Source organism: Lipophrys pholis, assembly GCF_963383615.2.
Source record: "Lipophrys pholis genome assembly, chromosome: 4".
NCBI lineage: Eukaryota > Metazoa > Chordata > Actinopteri > Blenniiformes > Blenniidae > Lipophrys > Lipophrys pholis.
In genome coordinates, this window is record NC_137637.1 from 23,829,209 (window position 1) to 23,854,223 (window position 25,015).

The 25,015-nt window shown below is 41.9% G+C and overlaps 3 protein-coding genes across 5 annotated transcripts; 1 reads left to right on the plus strand and 2 right to left on the minus strand.

The window, feature by feature from the left end:
• Positions 1-8,066: 8,066 nt before the first annotated feature.
• frs3 (fibroblast growth factor receptor substrate 3) lies at positions 8,067-16,354 on the minus strand. The gene is made up of 7 exons (XM_080462542.1): positions 16,005-16,354; positions 13,509-13,634; positions 13,306-13,394; positions 12,535-12,721; positions 12,007-12,168; positions 10,267-10,388; positions 8,067-10,185 (listed from the first exon to the last, which is right to left on the minus strand). The coding sequence occupies exons 3-7, from the start codon at positions 13,369-13,371 to the stop codon at positions 8,872-8,874; spliced, it is 1,851 nt and encodes a 616-aa protein (XP_080318668.1). The 5' UTR covers positions 13,372-13,394; positions 13,509-13,634; positions 16,005-16,354; the 3' UTR covers positions 8,067-8,871.
• Positions 16,355-16,434: 80 nt separating this feature from the next.
• Positions 16,435-22,086, plus strand: tspo (translocator protein). 3 transcript variants are annotated; one of them, XM_080462567.1, is made up of 4 exons: positions 16,435-16,453; positions 21,158-21,333; positions 21,427-21,565; positions 21,658-22,086. In XM_080462567.1, the coding sequence occupies exons 2-4, from the start codon at positions 21,161-21,163 to the stop codon at positions 21,832-21,834; spliced, it is 489 nt and encodes a 162-aa protein (XP_080318693.1). In that variant the 5' UTR covers positions 16,435-16,453; positions 21,158-21,160; the 3' UTR covers positions 21,835-22,086. The 3 variants fall into 3 exon arrangements, with proteins under 3 accessions (XP_080318693.1, XP_080318694.1, XP_080318692.1); XM_080462568.1 differs by lacking the exon at positions 16,435-16,453 and adding an exon at positions 19,130-19,547; XM_080462566.1 differs by lacking the exon at positions 16,435-16,453 and adding an exon at positions 19,536-19,672.
• A 20-nt stretch (positions 22,087-22,106) lies between these two features.
• Positions 22,107-25,001, minus strand: uqcc2 (ubiquinol-cytochrome c reductase complex assembly factor 2). The gene is made up of 4 exons (XM_080462569.1): positions 24,810-25,001; positions 23,630-23,704; positions 22,944-23,010; positions 22,107-22,825 (listed from the first exon to the last, which is right to left on the minus strand). Exons 1-4 carry the CDS (start codon positions 24,945-24,947, stop codon positions 22,716-22,718), a joined length of 390 nt encoding a protein of 129 aa, XP_080318695.1. The 5' UTR covers positions 24,948-25,001; the 3' UTR covers positions 22,107-22,715.
• Between the last annotated feature and the right edge of the window lie 14 nt (positions 25,002-25,015).

Here is a 25,015-nt window from a genome sequence, read left to right on the forward strand (position 1 = left end):
AAAAAAAAAAAGAAAAGAATATGTTTTGGGTTTTTTTTCACCAAAGGTCAGTCGTCGAAAAAATGTCCTTCTTCCAGAAAAACCAGAGCTGTTGTCTCATAAATACCAGAGCTATCCAAACGTGTCCAAATGTACATGCGCCATCATTACTTCGATTTCCTCACCTGCTGCCCCACCATGGCCACAGGAGCAAAACCAGATGAGCAGCATGTTTCTGGACTCCCGGACAAAGGTAACCTAATATCAGCCCTACGGGACCCTACAGGACATCGAGATCAAATCTTCTGGGCTGAAAAACATGAACTGAGAAGTATTGTTAGTGCGCCCTCGTCAACATTCATAGTTGTTGATTGGGTAAATTTGATAACCCTTTAAAGTTGTATAGTCATTAGGCTGTTTAGTCGACTCCAGGAGGTGGCTCACATCGCCACGCAAGTCCTGGTTCTTTTCCACTCCAGTGCAGAGGCAGCGTGAGTGTTTTCATTGTTGTTGCTTAACAAAGCATGGATCAGGAACAGTTTGGCCGTGGATGGGACTCTGTCATCAATAATCGGGACGGGTCTTCCGGAGCTCTGCTCTGAAATCCTCTCTGGATATGGGCTTGCAACACGTATATGACTAATTTCTGCAATTTAATTTGCATCTGGTTTATTTGTAATTCCCTTTTAATGTGGATTTTGCCACGTCCACCTACAAATATGCAGCCTTCTCACACTCACACGCTAATAGCTACTCCACAAAGCACCTGGATTGTTTTGAGATGAAACATTTGACGGTACACTGGGACATTTCAGAAGATCATATTTCAGCTCCTTTACCAGTCAGCCGGAAACCCAACACTCAAATGACAAAGTTCAGAGCACGTTTCATGATATTCTCCAAGCTTTGTGTTACTGTCTGTGTTGTGTTGATCCAGGGAATAGGTGAATGTTTAAGTCCAGATCTAAAATAGACTGAAAACATTCAAGCTTGATTTATGGGGCCTCGTCCTTTTTTAACACAGTAACTATAAAAGAAAAGCTCACACGACAAAACTATTTAATGCAACGAATACTCCCACTTTGTTTTTTGGCGTTAGCAGGGGTCTCTGACATGGCGTTATTAAAATTGTTCACACACAGGCTCACACTTCAGTACATGGGGGACGCAATAGAGAAGGTGAATATATACATCAGGTGATCACTAACATATCATGAGCGGTTTGCTGAGCTGCAGACAACTCCGTGTACTTTGTGTGAGTGGTATTCCCACAGTAAGCCCCCCCCCCCCCCCCCCCCCCCCTCTTCAGATTACACACATCCCTGAAGCAGCGTAGTGTTTCTCAGCTGCTGGATGGGAGGATGAAGGATCATCCACCCAAAGGTTTTGAGAATTGTGCTCCTCAAACTTTAAAACAGAGCAGTTTCTCATCTGCCCGGTTTGTTTCCTAAGACAATAACAAACTGGCCTGAGCAAGCAAAGCTTCTCACCTCCCGCAGTGAACACAGCTCAAAAAGGTTCAACGCTCGCAAAAAGCTGAGTATACATGACTCATCTTGATCTTTGTGAAACAAAAATAAAGACCTTTTTCACTTAGAATGATGGTTGGAGCTGTTGTTTCTGGTGATTTTGTTTTTAAACGAAATAATGTATGAATAATTCAAAATGATCTTGTAATTGCTGTATTGTTGATTAAAAGCACAGAGGACGGCCACGTTCCTCAACGCAACACAACTTTGTTCAAGCACATTTATAGATTATTTTGAGACTTCAGGTTTGTCTCAAAGGTACAATATGTACTATTTAAGATATATGTACATCAATACAACCTCTATTAACAAGATAAAACATCCCGACTCCACTTTTGTGATGTCCAGTGGGTATACAAACCAAAGTCAGCAGTTTTCTAACTTGCCCATACCTGTATATTCTTACAATAGGTTTTGCCCACAAGATGATGGATCAAGCCAGCTAACGATGTGTGAAACTCTTGGCTTGTAGAAAATGGTGCCGTCTATGTGAAAAGCAAGTATTTATTGACCTGATCAACCCAATTTACTGCCACATCAGCTATATACATGGATGAACCAAAGAAATGAAAACTCTGAGCCGAGCGAATATGATTCCACACCGCAACTCTAATCTAGTTTAGAGGTTAACTAAAATTTTACAAACTGCAAAATTTACTTATTAGAGTACAATGGAAAGTTTTTTTTTTTTTTTTTTTTATTGCTTTATTTAAAGGTCAGAATTTTGGACAAACCCACAGTTTATGAGTTTTCTGTATGCAGAGAAGTTAAGATAATATATTTGTCTGGGTGAAAAGAAATGAACCCGAATGCTTGGTTTTTCTTTGTTTTGTTAATTAGTTCAACAATCCAAAGGAAGTAAATCTGCTCAAGTCGCATCTAATGATTGAGTGATAAAACCATCGCTGGATACCTATTTACACAGAAACATACAACAGGTATCTACAAAACCTTCTCAAACTAAGACAAAAAAACATATAAAGAAGCATCTAGCTTTTAGCAAATAAAATATTAACCATGATAAAACCTCCAGGTATACAAGTAAAGTCACTGCATCCTCGTTGGGTGAGGCACAGAGTTCCTGCAGGCCGTAGCTCCTTCAAAGTCCCACATTTTGTCATGCTCATCCATATTTTTGGCACTCATTCTAATCATTATTTCGTGTAATAGTCACAAAGTCTAAGTAACTTGTACACAGACTCAAGCGTGCCACAGAGAGGATCCATTAGCGTACATCACCCCCTAGTGGTGAATGCACACTAGTGTCAGACAACGGGGAAATAAATCTAAATTAGTACTTTTGAAAAAGAAAAAAGCAAGAAAGAATTATAGTAGACAGAAAGTCGAAGTGTAATCCAGAGGCCCAATTTTGGAAAAATTTGAACAAATGGGAGACAAATCAAAACCGGAAGTTGTGCTGCATCCGTATTTGGATTTTTACTTTTACCACAATTCTCACTTATTCCTCTTAATCTGCGTCATCATGAATTGTTTGGTTTTTATTTCCCACATTAATGACCATGTACACAAAATGACTGATAACGCATAGCAGTCATATGATGAGGTTAATTTTAGTGGTCAATCGTAGTGAAAAAAGTACACACACACACACACACACACACACACACACACACACACACACACACACACACACACACACACACACACACACACACACACACACACACACACACACACACGGTCATGATCCACACTTGATCCACATGATCACTGCTGCGCTCATTTTTCAAAAGGTAGATTCTTCTCATTATGGCACCTTCATTTCCAGAATATTGAAGAAAAAAAAATGCCACGTGTCAAGAAACATTTTTCGTTGAAAGTCTGATAAATAGATGACACTTTCCTAGGTTTGTGGTGAAATCAAAGCTGCAGCTTTCATCCTGTTACTCCAGTCTATTCAGACGTTGCGCTGTCTGCCAAAATAAAGGTGATTCATTTGCGTTTCAAAGCATGCAGGGGTTTGTTTTCTCAATCAGTTCAAAAACAATGGAAACGTTTCCTGGCTGTGGTGATTTTCTATTTGTGCGGGTAATTCTGAAACCTTTATCAAACAAACCACTTGAATAACAACTTGTCCTTTTAAGACGTGTTTAAATTTACACAGGTTTAACATACAAGTTATAAATGGTCTGTCACGACATCAACACCCACAGGGCCCAAGGGGAAAACTTTGTCACCAGTCAGAAAAGATATTGCAGCCCGTTTAACCTGCGGCAGACTTCACCTTTTGCTATTGTCTACTTTAGTGAGTGCTGTAAGCATATTTTTCAAGGCCAACATTGATCACCAAACATTATTAGTCGTGTTCAGAGGTCCAAACACGGCGTAGCGCCACTCCACGTTGACCCTGGTGTATTCCAAGTAAGGCTAAAAAAAAACAAAAAACGATGGTAACTCTCACTATCACTGTTGTACTATATGGCTCTTATCATAAACTTTTGGTTTCCAAGTTTTATCAAGAAAAAAAAAACATTTGAAAGAGCATGTTACACTCCTTCTATACCTTGAGATAACACTTTTGACATTTCTCCCTTGTGAAAGACACTCCTCTCAGTTGCAGAAAAAGAAGAAGAAAAAAAGATTTCTTTTGTTTTGGTGTGTGCCCTGTGCACTCTTGCTATTATTTCGGTCAAGCCTCAAACTTCACAGAAGCAAGAAATGTGTACTGACTCAAGCACGGGGCATTTATTGTTGGACATTTAAAGGGTTGTTTTCCAGTCTTTATGCAATGCTAAGCCGACCGGCTGCATGTTAAAAGTTAATGGCAAATGTGAAATTGATATCAGTCTCAGCTTGTTTTTCCCAACAAAAAAAACCAAAAACGCTGATAGGCAAATATTAGAATTTTTCAAATGAGAGCACAAATTCCACTTGAAATGAGCCCCAAGGAGTGAAATCATTGAAGCAAAACTATCTTTCAGAAACATCAGCCTTAACATTGTCAACACGCTTAATATTTTGCACACAATCAGCAGCATCAGAGAGAATGTCTGTTTGGCTCCGATATGAAAGGCACAACAAGAGATGTCTGCAGAGAAGCCATCCTTCAAATACCGCCTCCAATAAATTCCGTTTAGTGACATGTGAGTTCTTGCCAGCAGAACCAATCGCGCCTGCGAGCCAATCCGCTGCCCCGTGTGAACGACACCTCAGGCATCAACACTGGATGTGCTGAAAGGTGTAGCTGGAGATAGCATCAACGTGGACGCATCACAGAGAGTTATGAGATGGGACCTGCACTTCATTTCGACACAGGTGAAGGTTCACATGGGTGTTTTGAAGCTGTGTGGTCTTCAGAAGAATAACTAAAACAATCCGTTCATGTATTCATTTATTTTGAATATTAATCAGTAAACACAGGAGTAGTTGGTGATGATGGTGCTGTAATAACTCTGCTCTGGGTGGAGATGACGTTACTGTATTTGAACAAAGATAGTTAACACATTTCAACATGGATTTCTTTTTTTCTTTTTTTTTTCAAAATGACCATAAAATCACATGTAACAATATTCTGAGAAATCAGATGAACCACTTGCTGATTCCTGTATGATACATTGCCACTGCTTTGAAAAATGTAATACAGTAAAATTTCAATGCAAGTAGTGGCAATGGTCACCTACTGTTATGGCACTGTTAATGTGAGTAATCTGACAATCAAGAAAACAGGCATCTTTTTTTTTTTAAAACGTTTTTTTTTTTTTTTTTTTCATACTTTCATAGTGTAAATCCTCTCTATGAAGGTTGAAAAGTAAACATTGTACCTGAAATAATAATAATAAAGACTGCGGATTCACAGAAGAACAGGTGATTAAATACATTAAGCCCACAGCTCTATAGACTACTATTTAAATTTTCACACTTCACATATTGGTCCGATTGAAATCGACAAAACAAATAATTCACCTATTATTGCAAAAATGTAAACATCCCTCCAATGTGTCATGACAATATCTTTGCAAAAAAAAAAGTCAAAAATGTTAGCTTCAAGTTGACCTTTTATGGGGGGGGGGGGGGGGACACTTTTAAAATTAAAAAAAAAAAAAATTGAAATTGAAATCAATCAAACAAATACACATTTTCTGAAACTTCTGATTTGGGATATTGTGAAGTTCCTGCACTGAACATTTGAATTGCTGAAGTAACACACATCATTACTTTTAGGTCAAAATGACTAAGATGATGGTCAAATACCTGCTTTACTGAGAATCTTAGTCTTTCAAGTTCACTTTGCTTTTGGACACGTTCAGAGAAAACAAGTCATTCAAGAACGACCTTCTGTCGATTTCGCTCAGGAAAAAAAAAAAACGTGTATCTCTAATCTGCACACCCCTGAAAGGAATTACTCAATAATTTATGTGAAATGATAATTCTTCATTTACATAAGAACTGAAAAAATCTGTGATAATCCATTTTTTTTAGCTGCTGTCTGAAAAATCTGGCAAAATCAGTAAATATAAATAAATCTATGTATATATATATGTATATATACATATATATATATATATCAAAAAAACCTCTACTATTTAGTTATCCACTTTCACAACTGAGAAAATCATCAGTCGTTTCTTTATGGAAAATATAAACAGCCATTTGGTTACTCAAATGTGAGGACTTGCTACTGTTCTGTGGACACAGAAGAATGCACTGAATAGTTTAACCTTTCAAATGGGTGTGTGTGTGTGTGTGGTGGTGGTGGTGGTGGTGGTGGGGGGGGGGGGGGGGGGGGGGGGGGGGTAACTGATTTGATGACATAATTATTTCAGATTTATCATAAACAATATATTAACTGTGTTGAATTGAATAAATACATTTCATATCACAGTAGTACTGGACCATCAGGGACTCAAGTAGTGTTAAAACCATTGCCAAGAAATAAGTGATTGTAAAAGTGTAGGCTTTGCTTTTAAGCACTAATCTGTCGTTTACGTGTGTAAACTCATTTAACTCAACATTCATCATTTTACTTCATATTCTTAAGATATGTTTTTGATTAGAAAAAAAATATCCTCATGAATATATAGACCAATTTCTAAAAGGGGCAAATTTGGCTACAATGCTAATTCTGACCGACTACGGTGAACATAAACCCCTCCTCGTCAGAAGTTGAAAATTAGCATTCGTGTCTTGTATTTATCTCCTGAATGCTTCCTATGAGAAAAAGAATTGGGGATAAAGATAAAAAAAAAAAAAAAAAAAGTAAAAAAAGATCAACTTCAGCTAAATGCCACAACACATCTGCATCTGAAGGCCTGTAAGCGTGCTAATCTAGAACGTCGGGCCTTCCTCATTCAGTTGAAAACGCCAAGAAAACAATGACGGCATCGGTGGGCCTGTGCTTCCGTCACTCTTCCAACCAGACAACCAGAACACCAAACAAACAAAACAAACTTTTGTTTTTTTCTTTGGGCCAAAATGAAACATATTTCGAAATGGCATGTGACATTTTTGTTGCTCGGAAATAATCTCGGGCGGAACACAACAATGCTACTTCTATTAACAGGATGGTAAAAGATCTGACATCACATCGTTTCTCATTTTGACGAGTATCGGTAGCGTACATGGGCTACTCTTAGTATTTACATGTAGCAGCATAAAACCAACCCGACAGTGATCAGTCAGACTACAAGATTACCATTCATACATAATCTCCCTCCCATAATGGCTGTCGATGTGGATGAGGTGGAATGTGTGGTTTGTTTGTTTTTTTTGTTTGTTTTGTTTTTTTAAATTAATTTAGTTTGTATTAACTTTAAAAAGCGGGATTCACTTTCTTTCTTTCTTTTTTTTTATTCTGATCCCCGACTGTTATCACCTTATGCCTTTCTGTCCTATAGTTTACTACAAACTCTAATGGCACATTTGATTTTATTCATCATACAGTTTGCAATTAAGTTTTGGCACTTAAAATATAAATACAGTCATACATATATACACACACACACTCACACACACGTAAGCACAGTTATAACAGTAATACACACAAGTGTCCAGTGATAATTTGAGGTGAAACTTTGGTCTCCATATCACCAACTGGACTACAAAACGCTGGTCATCACATGGAAAACAAATTGATTAAAAATCTTTTTTTGAAAGAAAGAATAAATAAAAATGACATAAATAAATAAATAGCGTTGATAAGTAGCCTCAGACTGTAACATACTTGATTACCCTTTAAGCAGACCATTCACACCTGATGACGGACAAAATGATAGACTCAGCACATTTTGCGTGAGGTTATAGCTTAATGCCACTATTTGAGGTTATCGATGTCTCCATGAAGAACGAATGAAACCCAAACCCACATCGCTGACTCAGAATGTCCATGAAATATTTGGCCCCTTGTTTTTTTGGTAAAAAGGACACAAGCTGTGGTTTCAGAGGTGAGGGGAGGAACACTTCAGAGGTCCGGGGTCAAAAGTGCAACGTGACAAGCATGAACCGCCGTCCTTTCCCAGCCCACAGCTCAGGGATGATACGCAGGAGGGGTGATCAAATATGATATGCTACTTCTTTTCTTTTCTTTTCTTTTTTTTTTTTATGCTGCATGTTGACAGGAGGGAGCCAAAGCTCATTTAATCCACGTGTGCTACTTTTACCATCATTCAGTTTACTATATCTCGTATATTTCACAATCTCTTGTGGTTGTTAGAATCCATTTTACAGCTCGGATTGGACGAAACGATTCCTAAAATATGACAAAATACAATTCCATAGGATTGTGTGCAAAATGCTATATAGGCATACAGTAACAAATAATGGTCTCTTCTACTCGCCACAACATTAGACTGAAGTGCTTTGATGAGGTATGACGATTGGCCAGTATCTTGGAGGAACCATTAACTCTCCCACTCTACTGTAGTAGTCAAATAAAACAGAAAATAAATTGCAATCATGGATGTAAATAAATGATGGCATCAATATTATTTGTGAGTGAAGAGGGATTTTAAAATATATTAATACAGTATGGCAATGGTTGCGTCCACTGAAAACTGCTCCCTGCTTAATCATGGCTAAGCCTAAAGTCACATGTGTATATGTATATAAATATGAGACTTTAGGCTTATATGTTCCCATATTTCCAGCAAACAACGGACAATTTCCCAAAAGGGATTCACACCAAATATTTTATAAATAATACAGAATAAAATGGCAAATACTCCTCGGAGATTTCTCCTTCCCTTTCATATGCACAGATAGGTTTCAGTAAGTATCTAATTAGGTACCTGTACTGTATTAGTCAGCCCGACAGTTGAATGGATGGATGACAGTGAAGGGTCCAGTGTGCTAAGATGTGGATAAGCCTTCATCTGTCTTCATTGTTCCTCTTCAGTTCGAACACCGTTTACAGAGGCAGGTCTGTGCTGTTGTGGCGAGTCTTTCTGGAAGTTCCATCATCCCTGGGCAGAGCTTTCTGTAGGATGGACATGGCAGCGGTCTTCTTCAGGTCGATGATTGCGTAGCATTCGCTGCGCCGGGGTGCCTGCGGACCACATTTTTTGGGTGGTAGGCGCTGGTGCTGTGGCTGGGTCTGGGCACCCCCGCTGCTGAGGCCTTGGCAGGGAGGTTCTCCCTCCAGGTCCACCTGGATGTAATTCAGCTGCCGCGATGGAGGCATGTGGCCGTGCTCACAGCCCCCGACCCCTGACCTCGATCGCCTGCGGAAATCAAAGCTAAATATTCGCCCCCCTCTGTCTGGCTGACACTGCCGAGGATGTGGCGGGCAGGGGTGTCGGAGCCGGGGAGGCTGGACCTGCTCTGTGTTGACATAGTTCTGCAGGGCGTCTCTGTGGATGCCCCGAGCATCCTGATGGTACCCATTAGGTGTCCCAGGACCCTCAGAGAACTCATAATCATCATCAAAGTCTTCCTCCTCTTCTTCATACTCCTCCTCGTCCTGATCGTCGTCGTCCTCTTCCTGCTCGTCATCCCGCTGCAGGGCGCTGTACTCCCACACTGGAGGCAGCGAGGGCAGGTTCTCGTAGTTCAGCAAAGCTGTCCGACGATGACCACCAGCCATCCCCCTCTCACAGGCGTAGCCCTGCGGCGGCAGCGATGACGGGCCGTGGCCGTGCGAGTGCAGGAGTGAGTGGGAGTGACTGTCCCCGGTGCTGCTGCTGCTGCTGGAACCCACAGACTGTGACACACTGCTGGGACTCAAGCGCTGCTTCCGTGCATTCCGGAGGCCATTGATGTTCTCGTAGGTGAGCTCACCACTCTGGCAACCGTCGGGGTGCTCGAGGCCTGGGTGCCGATGCGTGTGGTGATGGAAATGATGATAGGAGTGAGAGTTGCACAGAGGCATGGAGGGCTCGTCTCCTTCCGTCTCTGAGCCTGCTGCGCCCTCTACTAGCTGAAGGTTGTGAGGATTGTTCCCGTGCCTCTCCCTCTCTCTTTCCAGCAGATGGCGTTGCGCCGGCGTGGGGCCCAGCATAAATTTGACTTCTTGTGAGGATGGCTGCAAGAACACTTGAGGATCCTTATGCTCTTCGAGGGGACAACACCGCAGGTTGGACTGTGGGTTTCCTTGGCCCCCGACAGGCATGGATCCTCGTGTTGTTTCAGGGAAAGCGCTGGGCCGGACCTCAGGTAGAGAGTGCATACAATGACGCATGGAGAGATCCCCCTCCATGCTCACAGTATTCACATAGGTGTGGGTCTGTAACGGGGAGAACAAAGAGGTTCAAAGTGTGGCCTTGTACCAACAGGCATAACTGTGAAGCACGTTGACAGGTCTTACCTGGTCCTCCAAACCCATGAGGCTATGTCCATGATCATCAGCAAGAGACGGTTGTGAAGATTCCCCTCTGATTGGATAACCAGGGTATCCGTTGGGAAAAGCCTGGACTGGAAATGCTGGGGCTACAAACGTGGATATGACAATGACACATTAGATTGGCATCTTTGAAAAGTGTACTGAGCAGATAGAAATGGATTTGTTTTCAAATTATGCAAATAATAGACTCGTAAAATCAGAAGCTGTGTTTATTTAATTTTTTTTTACATTATGGACTTAATGAAGTAAAAATAAAAAAAAAAGACCACCACCAAGACAACTATCAACTTTCAATAACCAGATCCAGGTTAGGGTGCTCGGGCCAGGCTATACAAAACGCAGCGTACACCCTGAAAAGTCCATCAGAGGTCAACACAGAGACAATCACAAGCATTGAATCAACAAGTATTAGAAAAAAAACATTTTTGTACACAGAAATCCTCCCCGAGCACTGTAGTGATTGGCACTGTCATCTCTTAGAAAAAAATGATGTGGGTTCGATTGCAAACCTGGCTTCACTGTTTGGAGATTGTATGCTCTCCCTGTGCATGTGTGGGTCTTCTGCAAGTCCTCCAGTTTAATCCCACACCTCAAAAACATGTTTTTGAACTTAACTGGACACTCTACATTGCCTATAAATGTAACTGTGAGGATGTGATTTTCTGTCACTGTATTTGACCTGTGAAGTCCTTTGTTGGTTGTTAGCTGGGATTAGCTACAGTCCCCTGCGGGTCAGAATTGGACAAAGCAGTACAGATGATGGATGAACATCTATTTTATAATACATGTGCTCCATGTTAACTACAATGAGATCAGTGCTACAGTGTTGACGTCTCACCCACTTTGTTCTTGCAGCCTGCTGTAACAGACCTTTTTCACCACTAGATGGCAGTAGAATCAAGTTTATCTTGGAAGTCCATGGGGCGAACTTGTAAAACTGTTGCTTGTTTACACATCTACCAGTTGCTGAGCAACAAAACACTGCACAACAGATTTTACGTTTGACTTTGTGATGAATCCAAACCAAACATGTACTTTACTGCATCTTTGGATATTATATACTCAAACTTCTGAGGGAACCGTCTTGTGTTTTCAGCAGCTAAGTGCTCCACCTGCAGCCATTCATTGTTACGTCAGGCCAGTAAATAATGGAATAAACTAATTTCTCATCCAATGCCTGTAAAACCACAGATGAGTATGAAGTAATCATATATTTATAGCTACCCAAGTTAAATTTGATTTCGTCATGGTAATTTAAAAGAAAACGTTGTAAAGATTTTGGGGGGTGAAAGTAGACGATCTCGAGAGAAAGCGTCGATGATCTTATTAAATTAAACAAGATTTAACTGGGATTAATAAATATGAACCTGCACCACATCACTGCTTATTGTAATGACTCTGTCATTGTGCCATCCGATATCAGACAAATATCTAGTAGCCGTTTAACAGTTGATTGTGTTCCTCAGCTCAAACCGGCTATCTCAAGCGGATGCCCAAGGCTGAAGTGCTGAAGCGACAATAAACCATGTGGTGTAAAGATACCTTAGCCTCTCTAACTCACTCCGACCTGTATCTTATTTTAACTTACAAATGTAGAAATTGTTTTTTTTTTTTTTGCTGTGATGCTGCATGTGAATTCTACCATTAATTTCATTAACCAGACTCCTCTAACCGTGTGTGTGTGTGTGTGTGCGCGTGACTCACTGTTGGGAGTCTGCGGTGTGCGAGACATTTCCATCTCTGGTGTGTGGCCGCTGCGACTCATCATCATCGACTCCTCCACCACGTTGATGCTATTGCACTGCATCAGCTCCTGGAGCAGATTGAAGATCTCCTCCGCCCGGGAACACTTGAACGCAAAGATCCCTAATCACACCAGCAGGGTGACAGCAAGGTTAGAGAGCAGGCGAAAGCTTGCCACACTGTTATTTATGATTCATACAAGCTGATAACACATCATATGGTGGAATTCATTAAATCTGAGAAAGAAGCAAAGAGCTGACGCTCAATTTAAAAGGGAAAAAAAAAAGGCAAAATGTAACCATTTAAGGGCTTTATGCCAAAATAAGAATTAACCATATATTTCTCTTGCAATAGAGAATCCAGATAACAACGTGGGTAATGAAAAGTGGGGTTTCGAGCAACCACACCAACTCTGCTCTTAACCTGCCACAGTCACAGTGAACCTAACGGAGAGAAATCGAATGACAGAAAATGTTTCAGATACAGTACCCTGTCCAGTTTGACAGCGGCGGCCGCTCTCAAAAGAGAACAGGTTGGAGTCGTAGCCGTAGCGGCGCAGGCAAAGGTACGGCCACCGGATGGCGTCTCTCTTGCGCGTGTGAAGGATGAGCTCAGTCTGAGTGAGCTCCATGATACCAGAGCCCAACTCATTGCCCTCATCGTCCACATTCGTGACCTGAGGACAAAAAGACACGGCAGGGAGAGAAAACAGTGTATTTCTGTGTGGATTATGTTTCAATTACAATATAACGGCACATTGGTGTCGTAGGAGAGTCCGAGGAAGGTTGCAGAGGCAGCCGAAACAGGTCAGCAAAGTAAAATATTTGCTGCACCTTCCCGTCGTGACAAAAGAGTCTGGAATATACGTTTTAAGAATGACAAAAATGAACACAATTCAAAAATAAATGAATCCTGCAGAAACACAAAAGACCGACCTGAAGATGTTTATTTGGTAGGCGCAAAATTGTTGTGGTGGAGTTTTGTTGAGGTCTTTATTTATTTTTTGCACCAATAATTTTCAGCAGTGACACTTGCAGGTAGAAGTTATGCAAGCTTGTGTGTGTGTGTGTGTGTGTGTGTGTGTGTGTGTGTGTGTGTGTGTGTGTGTGTGTGTGTGTGTGTGTGTGTGTGTGTGTGTGTGTGTGTGTGTGTGTGTGTGTGTGTGTGTGTGTGTGTGTGTGTGTGTGTGTGTCCTTTCACTAGCTCTGTTTTTCCTGGAGCTGCAACATAACGTGCACATGAACATTTGGGTTTACTGACCTTAAACTTGGTTAGATGGTTGTCTCGGATGGGGTCTCTGTACAGACAGCTCCAACAGCTCCCCATAGCTTCAGCAGGCCAGCGGAAACCTGGATGAAGGCATGCAATCAACCAATAATCATCCGGACATTAAGTAAAAGGTGTCCCCAAAATGGACTAAATTCTAATGAACATTCGTGCTCAAATAGTCACAATCATCTTACTCAGTCCAGGCCATCAGTGTAAAGGGATTTGCTTCTCAATCCCAGGATCTTCTACTGGGCATCGGCGTCAAAACCCAGTTAGTTTGCTGGACTGACATCCTCAAGCGAAGATTTATGTTCCTCCCCCTGAAATCAAGGAAGTTCAGGGAGCTTTAAGCACATTAAAAATTCAACCTGTAGCCAGATAAAACATATAAATGAAGGCTTCCTGGTTAATGGCTGTGTGACCTGTTGCATGTCATCTTTCCTCTCAGCGTCACTCACTTGTCACCTTTCTGACAACAAAGACCATGAACACAAACATTCCAAATCAACCGTCCTTTCTCTTATTGTATTATCATTTTCACATGAAACAACCTCTCAACAAAAAAGTACTTAGGACAACAGACTTGGGCATCCGAAATAAAAATAAGAATAATTGAGAATTTAAGACTGAAAACATTTATTAACACATAACAACGACACGTTCTGATAAGTACAAGTAATAACAAGTGAAGGGTCGAGTTTGTTCTTAGTAGTTAATATGGTCAAACACCCATTTGGAAAAAGAAAATGGCACATACAGTCATGCGAAAAAATTAGGACACCCCCACGAAATGTTTAATTCTTTATCAAGAAATCTTCACGTATTGATGTCTAATCTTGTTTATATTCAGCTCTGGAAAAGAAAGGGATTTAATTGCAAGTAAACAACGAAAATTAACCTTGTTTTACTCTTAAAACAAACGATATCAACAAAAATACGGATTCTAACTGAGGAAAAAGTTGAGACACCCTACCCACCAGTAGCAAGTATAACCCCCCTGTGGCTGAAATGACATTTTAGAGTTTTGGAGATTTCTTTTAGCATCTTGTGTTCATGGTTGAACGGGGCGAACTCGCTTGGACAGCCGGACCTGGGCATGTTGGCAGTTGTTTTCAATGTCCTCCACTTCGAGACCATTTTCTGGACAGTGCAATGGCTGATTTCAAATGGTTTTGGAGATCTTTTTTAATCCTTTAGCAGACTCATACGCTGCTACAATCTTCTTTCTGATGACCTCGGGCAGCTCTTTGGATCTCGCCATGGTGTTCACACTCACTTCAACAGCCAGGAGCACAGTAAACTACATTTCTAAGGTTTAAATAAGAGTTACCATGTTCTAGTCATGTACACCTGATGTAATACAACAGTGTGAGATTTTAGCCATTTTAGGTGGGACTAAATGTGGGGCCGTCTCAATCTATTCCTCACCTGAACGTGCATTTTGTATTATTCACATTTTAAGTGTTTTAAAAAGTATTTTCTTCAGTTTAAATTGTTTATTTATATTACTCAATTTCCCCTGTATTGATATTAAATATCCATATGTCTAAATATGCAAACAAAAACAACAACAACACAAAGGCTCTTGCTGGGTGTCTCAATTTCTTCACATGAACGTACATGCCAGTGGACATGATTACTGTGAGATATGGCTTCTTGTTGTCGGCACCAGTCTCTTTAGAAAATTAACAATAAATGTATTTCAATCGGTTTCCTTTTGACTTTTATTCCATCTTTTTTTTTTTTTACCATTTGAATTGCTTTGTTAATTCTACTTCTGCACTGTGACTTGTATGAGCACATTTGGAAGCACATGAGACGCTCAATGGAGCTAAACCTGAGAAGCAGGTGAGTTGTATTCCAAGACTCCTCGTGAGCATCACAAACAAACACACAGAAAATAAAAATCATCTAAAATTAAAAAAAAAAAAAATCTGGTGAATCTGTGCGAAAATATCGCTTGTGTGTGTGTGTGTGGGGGGGGGGGGGGGGGGTCAATATCTGCAGGTTTCTTATTTGTTGCTGCACACACACACACACACACACACACACACACACACACACACACACACACACACACACACACACATCCACAGCGCCGCATTATGTGAGCTCTAACCTGGGCCTCCATATCTGACTGGAGATAGCAGGCTGCTGGACTCCTCTATCCACACGGCGACAAGAGTGAGGCAACAATACACACACACGCGCACACACGCGCACACACGCACACGCACGCACACGCACGCACACACTCCTCATACAGTTGCTGTGCACGCATGGGCTTTCCCCTCCCTCTTAGCTGTTTACACATGACAAAGAAAAAAAAAATAACAATAATGACAGCTTTTCCCTCAACAAGCTAAGCCCGACGCAGAGCCCCCCCCCCCCCCCCCCCCCCCCAATGAAATCAAAATAAAAAGAATCCTCCAAGCCGACAGCGAAGCTTCATCTGCTCCATCAATGTGCAGAGACCAGAGCCATGCAAAGCGCCACAAGCAGAACACCGACACCAAGACGCGCAACGCCGCGGCTCAACGAGCATCCCTCTCTCTCTCTCTCTCTCTCTCTCTTTCTCTCTCTCTCTCTCTCTCTCTCTCTCTCTGCTCGCTGGCAGGACACAACAGCCCGAGCACACGGCAGTCAACCAGGAAAAAGTGCAGATCGACAGCGATGGTTTTGTTACTCACATGTCTGGCACGGATTTCTCTCTCTCTCTCTCTCTCTCGCGCTTTCTATCTCTCTGTCTCTCTCTCCCTCTCTCTAATATAAGCCCTAATGCGAAGCAGGCATTGAGTCTGCGGTGCGCTCTGGGCTCGCGGCTGCTGCGGCTGGTAGCGGGAGATGTGGCACTTGCACGACACAGACGCGAATAAAAGATGCGGTGAGAGCAGTTCCCCCCCCCCCCACACACACACACACACACACACAAAATAAGAAAAGAAAAGAAAAAAAATGTTTTGTTTTCTGTCCCTCTCTGTCTCTCTCTGTCTGTCTGTCTCTCTGTCTGTCTCTCTCTCTCTCTCCTCCTATTACGCCCCCCCTACTGCAGCACGGGCCTCTGCCTGTATGACATTTCCCAAGCAGCTGGGGTGAGAGTTCACAGCCAGACAACGAGGCTGAGAGCAGCGACAAGAAGGTAAGAGAAGCTGGAGGACCGCGGAGGAAAGGTGTGTCTGCCTGGAGGACAGAGGGGAGGGGCGAGGAGGAAACCCAACGGGACCCACCGACCCGCACAGCATCCCCAACATAGAGCACGTTTTGGGATTCATAAACCCAGGCTAGTTTAGACCAGGATGAGCCTCTCACGCGGTTCTAAAGCACCTGGAGCCCGGCCAGCTCTCACAGCAGCTGAGATTATCTAATCTAATCTGGGCCACTTGACGAGATGATGCTGTAAACAACTGTTGCTTTAGGCAATAAAAAAAACTGGCCACTTTTAGTCGGTCAATTTAAAGTATCTGTTAAAAAAAAGATCTGGGCATTAAAAGGCATGTGGCCCTTTAACTCTGCTCGACTGTATTACATCTAAAATAGTCAAGAAAAAATACGTTATTGGCCATTACTATATTATTAGTCTGGTCTAGCACCTTACTTACTTACTGAATACAAAATTTATATATAAAAAAAAAAAATGTAATTGCGATTTCCAGACAAAGAAAGACTCTGAGAGAAGGTGACGCAGGAGCAACAGCAGCAAAATCATGTTAAAAAAACCAAAACAAACCCTGCTTTTTTATCAAGAGATGATTCTTACTGGGCAAAACTCGAGTAAATTTATGTCTTGGCCTTCAATAGTTATGTTAATATTTCATGAAGCCCTGGCTTTGGGAAAATAGTTACCCACCCCTGTGCTAAGGCTTTACAGCTGGCAACTGTTGTTACACTAATGTTCTTTTTAGGCATATTTCTATTAATCTACAATTCACTCAGTACACATTTAGTAATACAAATAATAAATGTGTAATAATGTCATGAGAGTTTTACCCTCAAAAGATTTCTTCTTTGGAAGTGATGAGAAAAGTCCTTGTCTCAGACGGCCAATAAAAAGTCTAATTAGAGGAAGGCATAACGATTGAAATGAGACCTGAGCCACAGCTGGAGGTACTCTGGCCTGTGGGAAACTCTCAAACTTTGAACGGGCTTTCAACAAGAACGATGTGCTGATGTGAACCATACAGGGTTAGGGGTAGTCTTTGATTGGCCATGTCAAATACTTAAGATATCCACCCATCCACATCACACAATCAGAAAACTCAATTTTGAATTAAAGCAGTGGGATCATCATGATTTGTGTTGTCCTTGATGTTTGTGCCAAAACAGGTTGCTTTTATGGAGATTATTTTAAAAAAATTTTTATAAAGGTATCCTATTGTTATAATGTCAGGGTGTCTGTCGAGCAGCTGAAGTTCAGTCTAAGTTAAAGTATTTATCAAGACGACAACTCCAAACATGAAAATAAATCAACAAAATATCATTAAAAAAAGAAAAGAAAAAGAGTATTCTTCTTTAATACTCAACAAGCTTTTCGCATCAGACATTTTTAAAACTATGACTAAACTAAAGATGCTGTGTCGAGAAGAACAATCTGAAATGTTCTTTTTTGAGTTGTGCAGGTTTGTCATTGTGATCAGTTTGTCTTGAATCTGTTGATTCACAATCTGTTTTGATAATTTGCCACTTGTGTCAGTTTGTTCTAATTGTTATTATAATAGTTTGTTGTCTATTTTTGTAATTTTATATTTATAGGTGATTATTTTGTGCCTATTTGTAGTCACCGTTGTATTTATTCATTTATGGGATCTTGTGTCTAATGGGAGTGTTGTGTTTCTTTTTAGTGGTTGGCTGTGTATTTTTCATAATGTTCCATATCATTTTGTTTTTTAGCCTCTCTGTGATAGCTTTGGATCCATTTGGGGTCATTATATGGTCTCAGTTCACAGTAGCTTCTCTATTCATAGTAACTTTGTCAATTAGTGGAAATGTGTATTTTTCAACACTTGTGGTGAGTGGAAGTCACAACATACAAATACTCTAATATCATTAAGGCAAATGTAATGTACTTTCATTATTTATGTCTAGTATGTGAATACTCCCAAACATACAGTAAGTGTAATGTTCACTAATGAACACTGCGCGGCTGATTCATTGTCAACAGGGGACTTTTGTTAACAGGTGACTTTGTTAGAGGCTGTCACTTTGAAAAGTAAAAGCTATAGACATCTTGTGGCCCCAGGGGGCTGAAGCCAAAGGCAGGGTGCACCATGAACACATCGCCAGTCCATCACAGGGCAACCACAGTGAGACAGACACACACACTCACAGAGGGAGAACATGCAAACTGCACATTACAGCCCGACCCAGGCTTGAACCCATGACCTTACGACCTTGTCACTGAGTCTGCAACTACACCACCAGTTCACATTGATCAAAGCTGCTCTGTTTCATCATTTACTTTTCTTATATTTATTTTGATTAAAGCTTTGAGTGGAGACACATTTGTTTGTTTTAGTTTAATAGTTTTCTTCCCTCACTTCACGTATTGTTATTTTTTATCGAATTCCCACCATGCCTGTGGCCCCATCAGACTCCCACAATAATATTTTCACGCATCTGAGAAAGCCTTGTTGTTGTAAGGCTGCAGATTCAATCCTCATGTCGTGTTTGGTGAGCTTCATTGTAGCTTTCGACGGAGTTTTAACGGGTTTTTCTCGTCCTTCGAGCCGCAGGCATACCTGTGGGTTCAGTTGTGACAGACGGAGCAAGCGGGCGAGGGGCGGAACTATCTTGACGCTTATGTGCTCTTTGCGTCCTCACGTCTGCATGCGAGTGTTTTGTAAGCAACGAGGAAATACTCGCGCGCACCGCCGTGCGAGCAGTAAGAGAGTCCTCCTCGCCGTGTGAGGACCTTTGGACCCCCCCAGTCGGCTCATAAAACACGTTTTATTTGAGCGTAAACACTCGCGTTCCGCTCCGTAGTTTGAACCCGAGGACCAATCAATCGTCGCTCCCCGCGCTGCTGCCGCTACGTCACGTCGTCTCGCGTGCAGCCCTGGGAGTGTCTGAGGAGTGACCGGTGAGATAAGGCGGCCCTGCCCGCCAGTATCACGGTATATCACGGGACAGCAGCATGTCAGAGAGTCACTGAAACGCACCAGATCTTTTTTTTTTCTTTTTTTTTTTACAACGTTTAAAGAGTGTCGGTGCAGCGCGGGGCGGCTGACAGCGGACTGGTGAGTAGTTCAACCGAGGACACGCGCAGCTCCCTTCCTTCACAACCGTCTGCAGCAACGGTGACGCAAATAACCCCGAGAACGCAAATTTGTGATTACAAAACTGACACGGATCGCGATTTATGGTGATTTATGCTGTTCATACTGTAAATATTCCCTAACAATGCTGCTGTGAATGGAAACGACACTTTATCTTGAATATGTCGTATTTCCTGGAGGTGTTAATACAAGTTTAATTGCTGTTGAATGAAGCAGTCAGTGGTGTTTACTATGTTTCGCTGTTGCGCTTGTTGGACACATTTCTGCCTGCCGCTGGTTTTTGGAGCTCGAAATGTCTTTTGAATCTGTATCAGCAACTTCACGGCACTAAAGCGATTGATAATATACTTGTTAGTGATCGATATATATATTTTTTTAAATATCGGCATTGATCATCGGTTAAGCAACACAAAATGATCTGTATTTTAGTGGCTGTTTCAGCACGTGTCCATTTCAAAATTAAAATATACTGTTACATGTATTCATCAGCTAACAAGCAAGTGTTCTGGGTACAAACCCAGATACAAAACAAGACGGCCACATTGTCTAAAAGTAAATTTTGCGGTGTGCGTGTGTTTTCCAACCGAAGCCAGCAAGTTTGAAGAACTCTTGTAATACAAGTTAGCGTCACAAGGTGGCGTGTTGAGTCGCTCAAAGAAGCAACGGGAGGAATAGGTCGCACAACGCTAAGCTAATAGGTGGCTGCGTTGTTTGTGATAAGCTGGTATCGGTTGACCCGCTTAACTTAATCTATATCACTGCCACACCGTTCAGACGAAGAGAAAGACAAGCGAAAAATCGCAGACCGGGACGATACAGGACGATATAGGCATGATTTGCAGCCCGGACCCTTTACTTCAAAGAGCTTCTTCGCATCCTAATTATTATGTTGGTGGTTTGCAGTGTTTCCCCTGCGTCAGTCTAGTGATTGGGCCTGTGGCTGTAGTCAGACTGACTTGTTTTTGTCCAAATTAGTGGTACTTCTCTGTACCCAGATCTTTTTTTTTGTTTTTGTTGTTTTTGTTTGAACCATTCGCCAAGCAAAGCGAATGTTATTGCTTCAGAATTCAAACAGCTGTCTTTGGGGAGTTGCTGGAGCCAAACTCTGTCATAGCGAAGTGACGCACTGAATATTTTTGGCATTTCTGTGCTGCAGTTTCTTCGAAGTGGTTGCAAATATTTAGGGAGTATAATGTATTAAGATATGATATTGGCTGATGTTCTTCTTCCTTCTAGACTCTTTTTTAATGAATTGATTCCCATCATATACTCATTTTAAGGACTGGTTTACGTATGATTCTTAAAAAACAAGACAGTTGTGTTATTCAGCCTGTGTTACACTGAGGTGGTACATAGTTTTTATACTTGTGTGGAGTAAATTATTGGTTTTTAAAATAATTCTGATTGTAGGATTCTTGTTTTTTTGGTGGAAGAGCATTACAGCAGCACACATCATTGATCTCTACACCGAAGGACAGAGTAACCCTAAATCCTTTGTGTTCGTACGCAACCAAGCCGATCAACGTTGATCCCCCAATGTTACTGAAAGTGAAACGTCTGTCCTGCATCAGAACATGTGGCTGCCTATGATCGGGATGACTGCCCTGCCGCACCTCGGCGGGCTTTACGGTGGCTACATCACGCGCAAGGAGGTGAAGACCTGGTACCCGACCCTCCAGAAACCATGGTGGCGCCCACCGAATGCAGCGTTCCCCGTGGTGTGGACGTGTCTGTACACGGGCATGGGGTAAGAACCGGCAATCGGGAGGCGGGGCCCCCGCAGCTCATGGAAAAACTCCCTCTTTGTCTGCGCGAGCTTATGTTTAACTTTTGCGAACAGGTACGGCTCCTACCTGGTGTGGAAGGAGCTGGGAGGCTTCACCGAGGACGCCCTGGTCCCACTGGGACTTTATGGCACGCAGCTGGCGCTGAACTGGGCTTGGACTCCTATTTTCTTCGGCGCGCACAAGTTGAAATGGGTAGGTCGGGAGGGATTGTTTAGGTGTGACACAGAAGAATGAGGCGTGGTGGATGTGACGGCTGAATATTTTGGACCCGCTCTCTTTCTCAGGCCTTTTGTGAGATTATCCTTCTGACCGGGACGGTGGGCGCCACCATGGTGTCCTGGTACTCCATCAGCCAGACGGCCACTCTGCTCATGGCGCCTTACCTGGCCTGGCTGTGCCTCGCCACCACCCTCAACTACCGCATATGGAGAGACAACGACGAGACGGCGAAGGAGGAGTAGAGGACGTGTCTGTTGTTTTAAAGGAGACCATGTAAATCATCATCTGCTTTCTTGCACTTGTTCCGTTGCTTGGCTTCATTAACTGTTAACATCAACAGGGCCTCAAACGTCAAATGAGAGTAATGGTGATTTTCTTGTGATGGATATTTGTGTGTTTTGAGTTTTTCCACTTTTGTTTCATGATAATGCGAGTTCGAATTTCTAATGAAAATAAACTTCATCTGCTGCATTCACCTGTTGGATTCTATATACAATAAAAAAAACAAACGAATGAAAATGTCCTTATTTACATTTATTTTTCAAACTGTCAGAAAGTTGAAGTTCTCATTACTTTAATTACGGAAAAAAAAAACCTCTTAAAATTAAAGTAACTTTTATAATCGTCCACTCACCCAATACATTTTGCAAAGTTGTGTTGCTGCAGTCGTATAAAACATACTTTTTTTTTCTTTTTGCAGTTTTACAGCAGCAAGGTACAGATATCAGAGTTAATATTGAAATAAGAATAAAAAGAGCAACGACACTGGAGTGACAATAATACTCACAATATATTTAAAGTGGAAATGTTTTATGACTTGTGAGCTCTGTTGATAGTGACCAGAAGGAAAGCTCCAACATGTATTACGGCTTTTTAACAGTATCCACCTCCCACCCACCATCTTCACCTGGTCCAGGGAACCACACGGCACACCTTTTTAAATTGTCTGCTGTAAAAACTGTTTATAAATTACTAAGAAAAAAATATTATTATTGCACTTGTCTTGGAAAAAGCTTTACACAATAGACTTGCCTTTAGCAAACCACTAGAACAATCAACAGTCTAATGTAGCAACAATAAACTTTATTTCTATACATGCAACATGAACGTACAAGAGCGAAAGCTATTTTTCAGAAGGTTTTTCTGGAGCATCTTCCGGTGCTTTGGAGGAAAATCGCTCCATCACCGTTTTCCACAAGCTCTTTTTATCGTCGTCCGTGGTCTGCATGCTCCCTGTCGGGTGGAAGCAAATGTCTCAGTCGGGGTTTTTTTTTTTTTTTTTTCCTCTCTCTCTCTGAGAATCCAAACAGTGTGACGAGGTGCGAATGCGAGCGATAATGCGAGTCCTCACCTGACAGAAGAAGCTTACACTCCTCCACAGTGACGCCCGTGAAGCTCGTGTCCCTCACGCGAGGAAACTGACACAAGTACAGAGACGTTTACACAGGGTGAATGATGGAAGAAGAAAAAAAAGAGGGAGGAACTCAAATCAAACACCTCATCAAGGATCGAGTTTCAAATAAGAATATTTTGATGAATAAACAATAACAAAGCCGCATGTCCACTTTAACTGTCGCTGCAGTTACCTACTTGGGTTTCGGGTGGGACGAAAAAAAGGAAAAGGGGATTTTTTGGCATGCTCGGCTTCTTTCAAATGTCTCACTGGAAAGATGAATAAAATCTGATCTTATTGTAATGCAAAAAGTTATTCCTGTTTTCCCTCAAGACATGCAGTTTTCCTGTGGTAACCAGGGCATTGGAGGTAAAGTTAATGTTTACAATCTTTACAGTTCGTATTAAAGCTTCCATGCGACTCTCTGCAGTCTTAATAGGCCTCTGGAGCAGAAAACAAAGAAGATCTTTGGACTAAATGAATGTCTTTTATTCTAATCATAAACTGTAACCGAGGTTATACGTTAATTGATACACTTTACGTTGAACCCCAGCTGAAACGGACAACGTCTTGTTTTTTCCACCTCCTGCAAGCAGCCGAGGTGTGAGCTGCTGGTGGGCAGTGATGTGGGAGTGTGAACTTACTCTTTGTCTATAAATGTTGCCGTTGATACGAGCCAAACTTTCATACATTTGGTCACACTTCTCCGGGTCTGCGATCTGTTGGGAGATTAAAAAGTAGAAAGTATGTTGTTGGCTGTCGTTGATTTTATCGGCTCATCTAAAACACACAAATGCATGTTTGAAAAAGCATTTTTATTCTCTTTTATGAACGCAAAAGTAATTTGCACTGGGATGGTTTGGTGACGGCGTGGTGATCAGCGCTCTTGCCTCACAGCAAGAAGGTCATGGATTCAAATACCAGCCAGGGACTTCTGTGTGCCGTTTGCATGTTTTCCTCGTGTGTGCGTGGGTTTCCTCCCACAGTCGACAAACAAGAATGTGAGGTTAATTGGTGACCTTACATCGCTCCTAGGTGTGAATGTGAGTGTGTAGAGTTTGTCGTGTTTCTCTGTGTTTGGCCTGTGATGGACTGGCGACCTGAGCATGGAGGATTCTACCCTCAACCATAGTCAGCTGGCATCGACTCCAGCACCCTGCAACTCTGCTCAGGATAAAACGGTGTGGAAGATGGATGGGTGGATGGATGGATGGGTGGATGGCTGGATGGATGGATGGAGAGCCAAGCAATAACTTCTAACACTGTTCCAAAGCATTATATCTCTTTTTAAAAAGCAGTCTGTTACGTGGGTTAACGTTAACTCTGACTGTTCTTTCTGCTTATTATTATTATTAATATTATTATTATTTTACTGTTGCTCCTCTACTTTTTTGTTTTTAACCACTATGCACACTGGAACAACAGACATTTATCATTAATCTATATTCCTTATGATCAACATTTTTACAAAAAGTATCCATTTCACTCCTTTTGAAACACAAAACACTGTGACCGAATTATTAAAGTCAGTAATAATCATTAATTAGTTGGAGTAAAAGTTACTTTGTGTACCACTCGCAGTTCTGGAACACTGTGTACATTGTGACGAACATGCTGCCTCTCCTACTTAGATTCCTTTATGTAATCACACTTTTAAACAATGAATAAATGGATATATAAAGTGCCCTCAGACAGATCTAATTATCGCACCTCGGTTCAGGTTTTCGTGCATAATAATCAGTGAAGGTCGTCAGCGGCTCTCTCTCCTCAGATCACCATGTTTATCCTCTTAGCTTCGCTCGCTGCTGCTGGAGGAACTCGTACCTGCGTGTTTTCTCCCTCGCGGAACGCCGAGGCGACCCTCTGCCGCAGGAACGTCCCCAGGTCGCGGCCTTTCTTCATCTCGTCCCGGGGCCATTCCTCACACAGCTTGAGAAAGCGGCGGTACCTGGTCGCGGACATCTTTGAACATGTAATAATTCGCGCTCGGCTGAGCTCGCCTTATGTTTGAGCCTCGTCCCGCACCGTAC